Source organism: Chaetura pelagica, unplaced genomic scaffold, assembly GCF_000747805.2.
Source record: "Chaetura pelagica isolate M959 unplaced genomic scaffold, ChaPel_1.0 scaffold743, whole genome shotgun sequence".
In the NCBI taxonomy this organism is placed as follows: domain Eukaryota; kingdom Metazoa; phylum Chordata; class Aves; order Apodiformes; family Apodidae; genus Chaetura; species Chaetura pelagica.
Genome location: NW_009952703.1, coordinates 389,388 through 398,668, shown reverse-complemented (window position 1 = coordinate 398,668; position 9,281 = coordinate 389,388). Strand labels below are relative to the sequence as shown.

Sequence of the window (9,281 nt, the reverse complement as noted above, 5' to 3'; positions counted from 1 at the left end):
CAACCACCTGAAATCTGGGCTTTTAATGCCCAGTGGCATGTCCAGGCTGGCCCTGGAGCTGCAGGAGAGCAAAGAAACCAAGATCTCTGTGTGATCCCACCATTCCTGGGAATGGATGCAAGAGGAAAGGTAATGAAACCTCCCTGAGAGGGGTCAGAAGGCATTGCCAGGCTCATGCTCAGCAGCAGAGAGAATTCCAGAGGGTTCAAAGGTAGGAAACAAAATTCCTGATTGACACGTGCAAAGAGAGGCCTCACACACATCCCCCCCAAAACCACAGGTCAAGCTCTGCTCCCCAGCAAGTGGGACACCCCGTGTCAGAGGCATCACAGGTTCCTGGGGCTGAGAACTTCACTGACACTCATCTTGCAGGGGCTGGTGTTACCTGGTTGTTTCTGCCTGGGTTTTGGCAGGTTGGTCACACACGTGTGTGGGCACATGAGGATGTTGCAGGGATGCAGGGAGCCCTCCAGAAAGTGCTGCTTAGTTTGGGAGATATGGATCCCTCCCAAGGGAGTTTTTGGCAACGTGTTGGCTGGCACAAGAGCAAGGCAGTAAACACCCACTTGGTGAATGCTGTCAATTGCCTAGAGAAAGGAAAGATGGTCACTGGGGGGCCTGGTCCTCCTGGAGGCAGACTGCAGGAAAATCCCTGCATTCCTAAGGTACTAAGTGCTTGCTAGCATCTCTGCCTTTATAGTTCATTTCATATCCAAGAAACTCATTTTTAAATCTTTCATGACCAAAATCCCAAAATACCCACAGTTGCTCAGTGAATCATATGCTCCTGATCTCAGGATTTCATCCATCTGTCTCCTCTGAACCATCACACTGTTTCTTTCTGCCCACCTCAGCCTTCACACATCTGATACATTATTCAGGCCACCAGGTACTTCCCTGCTTTTCCTCCCCAGTTTGCCTGCTCCACAACCTGGAACATCATGCCCAAGCACGACAGACATGCAATGCAGGCAGCTCCCAAAGTCAGCATCTGCTCCTTATTCTGCTTCCTCAACACTACACTCACTCAGCTGTTTTCACCTTTCTCTGCTTACTGTTTCCCTGCTGAAAATGCATCTCTGAAGACAAGGGTGGCTTTAAAACAGAGCCTTGAGCACCAGCATGATCCAAGACCAAGAGCAGAAGCTTGAGGAGCAGAACTGCTCTGCAGAGCTGAGACAACTGTGCTTCTCCACCCAGTCCCCTTGCACTGCTCTGTGCTGCAGCTGCTGGCCCAGGACCTTCAGGACACACCAGAACAGCCTGTGCATGGCAGATGTACCCAGCTGGTGACCCTGGAAAACCACCTTGTGCCAAGAGGCAGCACCAGCCTGTGCTCTTTCCACCTGGGGGGGCCTCTGGTCTGCCCACAGACTGACCACCTGCCCCAGTTCACCCCAGTTCACCTGGGCTCACCTGCAGCACTCGGCTCATCCACTGGAAACTGTCCTCCTCAGAGGCATCTGGCCTCTGCTCTGCCACCACCACGATCCTCTCATCATAGAAGACAGACACTGAGAACACAGCAATCCTAAGGAAAAACAGGGAGAGCCACATTAGCACAAATCCCAGTTTTACTCCTTGGGAATAAGGAGAAGTTGTGGAGTCTCCTTCTCTGGAGACTTCCAAGACCTGTCTGGACAGGTTCCTGAGTGACCAGTCCCAGGTGCTCCTGCTGCAGCAGGAGGGTTGGACCTGATGACTTTCAGAGGTCCCTTCCAACCCCTGTGATTCCATGACTCCATGAATAGGAAGCCAAGGAAACAGACTAAGGACAGAGCTGGTAAAAAAATCCCCACAGGTCAAAAACAGAGGAGAAAACAAGAAAATCAGACCATTAAAACAGAGTCAAAAAGGAGTTTTGTGAAGTACAGAAGGGATTAATTCCACCTTCTGATGCAATTTCTACACAACATAGTCCTCTCAACCAGCTACCACACTTCTGTTCCAACTTGTGACAAATCACCAGTGCAATAAAGGCTTTAAAAACACCCACGTGATGTAGGGGGTTTAAAATCTCCTCTTTAGTCTTAAGAGAGTTGAGCTTCTCCTGCCTGAGGACCTAGAAAATGCTGCCCTGTGGACATTGATGAAGGTCCTCCTTGCTGCAGAGCCCCAGCCAGCAGCTCACTGCTACAGACTGAAAAGTAAATTCTACAGAGAACTGAATTCTCTACAGGACTGATTTGTCTGGTTACTTGATGCCTTCTTCTGAAGCACAAAGACTTGGTGGAAAACCAGGCAGGAGAAACCAGAGCAGGGCTGGGCAGGATCAGGCCAATTCCTGCCCCAAGCAGAGCCGGATTTGACTGAGCTGCTCCAACACACCAGTTACTGAAGAGAACCCAAAGATCACACTCAAGATGCTGTTTCCTTAGATGAAAGGGCAGAAGCTTGTGGAGAGGGGCAGGGTTTATTGTGCTGACCTCCCTCTGTAGACTGTTTTGATGGACTCTACTGCCAGGCCAGTGGCCACGATGTCGTCGGCGTTGTGTCTGCGGCCGCTCACGGTCAGCAGCCCATCCATCTTCCCAACCACAAACACCAGGCTGCCCTGGGAGGTGAGAAGGTTATCAGTCAGTTAATGACACCAAGTGGGTATTCAGATGTCTTGGATGACTCACACGTTTCGTTACTAGGCACAGATGGATGGAATTTGTGTAAAACAGGTTTCTTTTCCCCTTTCAATGGCGCGGTTTGTGGGTAAAGCAGGAGCAGGACTCTGGCCACTCAGTGAGCCAAGGCAACTCCACAAGCACAGCAGAACTGCCACATAAAAAGCTTCTTACACTTGGTATTAGAAGAATTAGCCACCTGAAAGTGTGACAAGAATGCAGGGGGGCACGTGGCAACAGCCTGCTCGGGAGGGAGGCTCCTGCTGCCTCAGGAAAAGCCATGAACTCCCAGCTGCCCTGTCCCCTCTGCCAGCCCTCCTGACACACACCCTGATGCTTCTCCCACCACCCCTGCAGGTTGTCAGCATGGACAGAAGGACACAGCAATGCAAGCTCAAACCACACGTACTGGTCCAACAAAGCCCAGCAAGCCGGAGCGCACGAAGGGAACCTCCCCCACTGGAGAGCCAGCTGAGTTCACAGGGATCACCTGCAACACAAGGAGGACACTGGGAGGCAAACTGGATCTGCCCGAGGGCAGGAAAACATCCCCTACATCCAAAATTGCACTATATGTGAGAGAAGTGATGAGGAGAAGGGGAGGGAATCCTTGCTACAGTCATTGTTTTATCACTAGGGGACATCAGGGAGTCATTGGGGGTGATCCAGGCTGTCCCAGGAGGTGGTTGAGCCACCACCCCTGGAGGCATCTGAAACAGATGTGGGGACAGGGTTTTAGTGGTGGATGTGGCAGTTAGGGTAGTGGTTGGACTCGATGGCCTTTAAGGTCTTTTCCAACCAGAATGATGCTGTGATTCCTCTGTGAAAGGGAACACTGAATATATTGAACTGCAAAAAGTTGTTCAGGGTATCTTTAAAAAAAAACCAACAACATTAACAATTCCTTTGCAAAAGCAAGAGACTACACAAGGCCATCAGTCCTGCCCAGGAGGAGATGTGCTCTACTATACATACCTCAAATGTATTCTTTGTCACGCCTGCCAGCCCATAATACATCATCCCTCCTGCTCTGGAGCTAACACAGATTTCCCCAATCTCATCAGTTTTACAGAGCTGAGGTGGCCCATCAGGTTTCACTATGCACATCATTCCTAGGACAAATGAGACATTGCTGAAACAGTCCCCAGGATGTGTCAGAACTGGCACAGGGGACACAGTGACAGCACAGGGGCTGCCCACCCTGCCCCAGCCGACCCTCAGGCTGAACACAGGAGAGAACCTGGACCAGTTCTCTGTCTAAAACACCCCACACCATTGGCAAAATGGTCTTAAGAGGAGAGGCCTGCCCATTTTTACCTCCTGGCATCACATGGCCAACGTCCTGGACCGTCAGAGCAGAGTTTTTGTCTTCAGTGTTGACACGAATCACCCCAAAGCTCAGCCCGTTCATGGACAGGATGGCTCTTCCAGGCAAAGGTGCCCCAGGAACCCCAGGCCTGTGAAGGACACAAAGTCAATACAGTCAGTCAAGCATCCAGGCTGTCATTGGACTCAGATGAAGATACCACAGCAACAGAAAGATGCAGATTTCAGTGTCTTTTTGGGCAAGTGCAGCTCTTCTTCCAGCCCTTCAGCTCACCCCAGCTTACACACCTGCTCCCAGGCCAGGGCATTACAGGGCTGTTTCTTAGAGAAGGCAGCAATGGGCATGACTGTCCATTTTAAAATGAAAACTGTCCAAATTGCTATCAAATATAATCCCAGCTTGAAGAACATCACACTAGCTGTGCAAATCAAGAGGGTGACAGCAGGACACCCTTCCTGCAGGCACTGCCGAGCTGTCAACACTCCCCAGAGGAACAAAAAGCACCCTTACCTTGGGAGTAATGTTCATCTGAGCTACCTGAATACACAGTCAATGTCAGTGGGGGTGCCTAAGTCAACCCTGACCAACTGGTGTGTGAAGAAACCTCAGCCTGGGTCGCCCAGCACCTGGTTGCCCCTCACCTCCGTATCGCGATAGTCATCGCCTCTGGAGAGGTGGCACAGGGACAAATTGCCTCTGGTTTAAGCCCGTGGCTCTGAAACAAGCTCAGGAAGGCATCACACGAGGAAACAGACCCTGGGAAGAGAGAAAAACACACCCATGTGACTTGACATAGTTTGATCTTCCCATAATTTCACAGCCTGGCAGCGAGTGCAGCGCGGCTGCACAGCCCAGATGCTGCAGCACTTCCAAAAACCCCAGGCAACATCTTCCAGGATTCCAGCCCCAAAGGAAGTTTAAGCACCTGCTGCACGTGACTTGGGAACAGGCATCTCCTCCTGAACAATCTGCTTTTCTCCCCTAGTTTGCTCCAGAGCTGTTACATGCTCAGGGTACAACAACAGGCTTAAAATACTACCCAAAGGTCCAACAATTAATTCCCACACAGAGGGTCTGTTCCCAGGCAGCCCTGGTGATGCAAACAGGTCTAATGCTATTCCAAGTATCCCTCCCTGTTGCTGCCATCTAGACTAACATTCTTTAAGCCTTTTCACTAACAACATTCCTTGCAGATTTTTCAGGGGATTTTTTTTCCCCCCTTCAAAGTTCTTCTTAAGAAGCCTTTTCCTTATCCCCCAGGAGCAGTTTAAAACCCCTCTCCTCGAGGGTACCAGCACTCTGGTTTACACACTGGAGCTCCCCATTCAACCCTCCTGCTTCTCACTTTGCAGAACCATTCACAGCTCCAGGGATGAAAGCACAGAAAGCCCTGGTGCTCAAGCACAAGCCCCAGCTCCACGTTCACTAGGCAGCTGCTCTGAACAACATCTTCTGGGGAGTATCTACAGAAGGAGCTGAGCTTGAGGGTCTGAGACAACAGGCTGAGAAGCCCCAGAAGGGCAGGCTGGCCATACTCACAGGGATTTGCACCATCAGTGACAATCAGCATCCTCAGGGAGCTCAGGGTGACATCTCTTTGGTCTCGATGGGCCATCATGGCCCAGTGCAAGTCTCTGCACTTGACTAAAGCAACTTTTGCTGCAAACCAACAGGAAAAAAAAACATATAAGGGCTAATAAAAGCTTCCCATGAGTCATTCTCATATGAATGCACGCTCCCAAAATGAGAAAATCCTCACTAGAACAAGCAAGCCTTAATTAACTGAGCCTGCAGTAACAGCAAAGCCCAACATCCAGCAGCATCTGCTGTGGCACTCGGGGCATTTGCTCACCCTGAGCCAGGGTCTGTCACTGCTGCAGCCCCTGCTCCAAAGCCCACAGATCCCTGTCACCATCTGAATGTCCTTGGGGATCCATGGTTCTTGCTGTGCTTAACCATTTCTTTGGTCTCATAAAAGGCTGTGCCTTCCAGTGATGAGGTCCCACCAGCTTTGCTGGCCCTCACCTGGCATTAGGGCTTTGTGCATGTTTAGAAATTAATTATGAGTTTTGGTCCTTGTGATTTATCATGAAATAACAAGAAAAGCACCTGAGATTTTTATGCTGCTCCCTCATTTATCCCGAGAGCTTCAAGCAAAAGGAACATACACACTTACCTTTGTGGGCATGAACTCTCTGCACCCAGGAGAGGGGACAGGTTTTCATCACAGAGTAGGGCACACTGATAGTATGGAGCTTGTTCATTACATTCTGAAAAGTAGAAAGTAATTTTTAGAAAAGAGGCCACAAAATGTAACATGAAGCAGCAATGGGAGTCACCCTCACTCCCTATCAACCCCTGCCCCACCAGGAATTCACATCAATTTACTGAGGCTGCTTCTAAACTTCTCTCCAGAGACCTGCAGATCTACCAGGGAGAGAAATGGTTGACTTGGTCATGGTCCTTAATCATCTCCTCAAATGCTGCCATGAGAAGGAGGGATGAAATGCTTCAGGAAGCCCTTCCAGGCTGGACTCACCGTCAGAATTCCATGCCACAGCCCTGCATCCTTCTTGAAGTCCAACACATTCACTATCGTTTCACCTGGGAAAAGAAAGTTGCAGTTTTGAAGCAAGATGTGCCAGGACATTATTTATGCTGGGACCATGATTTGTGCCCCAATCTGCACGTGCCTGGATCTGCCATTTGAACCTGTCAGTTCTGCTCCACGAGGCACACACGTGGAACAAGCCTTGTTTGCCTGATCATCTGCTCATCCAGAGCTCCTTGTTATGCAAAATAAAAGCACTGAGCATCACTCTGAGAGGGGAAACACACCCCAGGCAGTTGCAAGGAAATGACATTCCAGCCTGTCATGTACAGCAGGAGAAGAGAAAGGGTCTTCACCTCATTATGCACAAGCAGCAGCAAGGGAAGAGAACATCACTCAAGCACTGACTCCCAGAATCCATGGAAATGCAAGTGATGGCTTCCAAAAGACAAACTCTGCATTTTAAAGTACCATGACACAGAGCTCTAAAAATACAGTTTCAGTCATGGATAAACAAATTAGCTTGATTTACAAGGTCAACCAGACTCAAACCACATCCTATAGCAGAAATCTGTGTTCCCACCAGCAGTTTCCAACCTCCATTTCCAGGTCACCCAAAAAGCCTCGTGCAACTTGTACAGAACCAGTTGATTCAAGAGGTGCTTTGATTCAAACACACCAGCAAGAACAACAGTTTGGGAAGACATTTTAATGGGTGATCAGAGCAGTGAGAAGGGGACTTGGGTGGAAAACACTCCATCTATTAGTTTTCTGTTTGATTCATCAGACTTGTTAACTTTCTAGACACGATGCCAATGCCACTTGTTATTCCTCTTCTCTATGGCAATGGGAACGATGGAGTTTGGGATGGAAAGGATTAGTCCTCACTTTGTATCCTTTAGATACTGTTGTGGTGGTTACTCACAGACACCTGCTAAAAATACACAGGGCAACCACTTAAAATAATGCCAACGAGCCTTCATTCCTTTGATGTCCCTGTGGCATCACCCACCTTCAGAATAGTTGCAGGCCTGGGACAAGGCTTGGCAGTGGGACAGCATGGCAACCCGGGACACGGTGACACCCATCACACTGCCCTCTTTGCTGGTCTTGTACTGCAGAGGGGAAAGGAAAAGTCAGGCTGTAGCTCTGGATCCCACAAATGAAGGAAATCAAATTACAGGATCCACATTCGATGAAGTTTGGTTTCTCTCCAGCTGCTGGACACCCTCAGAAGTACCTGCTTGTAGGAAAGCACCAGCAAGGTTCCCTGGTGAGAAGATATTCAGGTAACAACGGTGCCCAGAGAACTCCAGGGAGATGGGAGATAATTAAACATATTTGTGGTGATTTCTCTGTCACTACTCCCATCATCTCCTCCTGGTCCCTCAGGTGAACCAAAAAGCTGATTTCTAATTTTAGAACAACCAAATCATTGTTACAGCTTGAATCACTGCAGTTCCTGAAGCTGCCTCCCTGAGAGATGCAAATGGCAAGAAGCTTTGCAAGGAAGAACAGAAAACTCAACCTGCTGTTGGCTCCAGTCCCTTCAGGAACCCACGTCCCACATACTCTGCCCCAGTCTCAGTTACTGGTTTCTAGAACCAGACCAGTGCTCTCCAATTCCTTCTGAGCAGCACCCAAGGCCATAAAGGTATTAAAACCCAAAACAAGCCTCACAGCAGGTTGTACACAGTGGAAGACCTGCTTCAGTGGCCAGAAACTGAGAAGTTTAAGGTAGTGAGGTGAAAGAAATATCTCTCTGATAATTAGAACATTATATTCAGCTCACAGAAGCTACTTTCTATTCCCCATCCACTACTTACCTCAATATATGCTGGCTCAGTTCCTGCAGCTGAGATGTTGGGCTGCCAGTCCTTAGGAGATTTGGAGAGATATTTTGAATCTGTCACAACCCATTTGAGTCTGGGCCAACCTGGAGCCAACGTTGAAGCAGAATATTAATACCAGCTTATTTATGGAGAGATTTCTATTCTGCAGGAATACACCAATCCCTCATCATTTGTCCAAGTCCAGTTACACAAGCAAACTGCCCATCCAAGCCAAGCTCTGAGCCAGAAGGTTCAGCTCGTTGCCCATCAGGGAGTCCAGTGGGCAGCAAGGAACTTCCTCTGCTCAGGAAAGATCCCTGCAGGATTTCTGAAAGCAGCTTGTTGTATCAGGGAGAAAAGTGCTTTGGAACCTGCCAAATGCCACTGATGGGACCTGAGGACAACCCTGGCTTGTGAGGTGAGTTCATGGGGACTGCCAGAACAACAAAGGATTCTGTCAGACACATAGAATCATAGAATGCTTTGGGTTGACCCTAAAGGTCACCTAGTCCAACTTCCCTACAATAAGCAGGACATCTCACACTAGACCAGGTTGCTCAGACCCCCATCAAGCCTGACCTGGAATGTCTCCAGGGATGGAGCCTCCACTACCTGTGCCACTGATCCCCCACCCTCCTAGTAAAGAACAAGGATCAGTGGGTGCCACATGCATAAAACCTACAACAGGTAAGTGATGCATTCACAAAAGTTGCTTCCTTTGCCCCCCCAGATGCATCCAGGCCCCTGACAGCTACTTTCAGGCAGTTCAGCTATAGCAAAAGTACAGTCAAAAGCAAGAATATAACTGATCTAACCTTTAAACTGCACAATTTCTCCATTTTGGGTTTTTGGAAGCCCCTTCAGACAAACTTCAGTGGTGAGGGCCAAAGCAATCCCACAGCTTCCCAGCAGAAAACCAATCTGCTGACCTCCTGCATCCTGAGGGAAGAGAGGGG

General features: G+C 49.2%; 1 protein-coding gene across 1 annotated transcript in view; it reads right to left on the bottom strand.

The window, feature by feature from the left end:
- Positions 1 to 9,281, bottom strand: part of DIP2B (DIP2 disco-interacting protein 2 homolog B (Drosophila)) — a 38,654-nt gene that overhangs the window by 12,087 nt on the left and 17,286 nt on the right. Inside the window, exons 10-22 of the mRNA XM_009994068.1 lie at positions 9,141 to 9,264; positions 8,320 to 8,429; positions 7,506 to 7,608; positions 6,482 to 6,546; positions 6,119 to 6,212; positions 5,482 to 5,601; positions 4,584 to 4,698; positions 3,933 to 4,072; positions 3,591 to 3,727; positions 3,025 to 3,105; positions 2,427 to 2,554; positions 1,417 to 1,531; positions 385 to 587 (exon numbers count right to left, since the gene is read on the bottom strand). Of these exons, the coding sequence (XP_009992370.1) occupies positions 385 to 587; positions 1,417 to 1,531; positions 2,427 to 2,554; positions 3,025 to 3,105; positions 3,591 to 3,727; positions 3,933 to 4,072; positions 4,584 to 4,698; positions 5,482 to 5,601; positions 6,119 to 6,212; positions 6,482 to 6,546; positions 7,506 to 7,608; positions 8,320 to 8,429; positions 9,141 to 9,264 (1,535 nt within the window). The remainder of the gene's footprint in view (positions 1 to 384; positions 588 to 1,416; positions 1,532 to 2,426; positions 2,555 to 3,024; positions 3,106 to 3,590; positions 3,728 to 3,932; positions 4,073 to 4,583; positions 4,699 to 5,481; positions 5,602 to 6,118; positions 6,213 to 6,481; positions 6,547 to 7,505; positions 7,609 to 8,319; positions 8,430 to 9,140; positions 9,265 to 9,281) is intronic.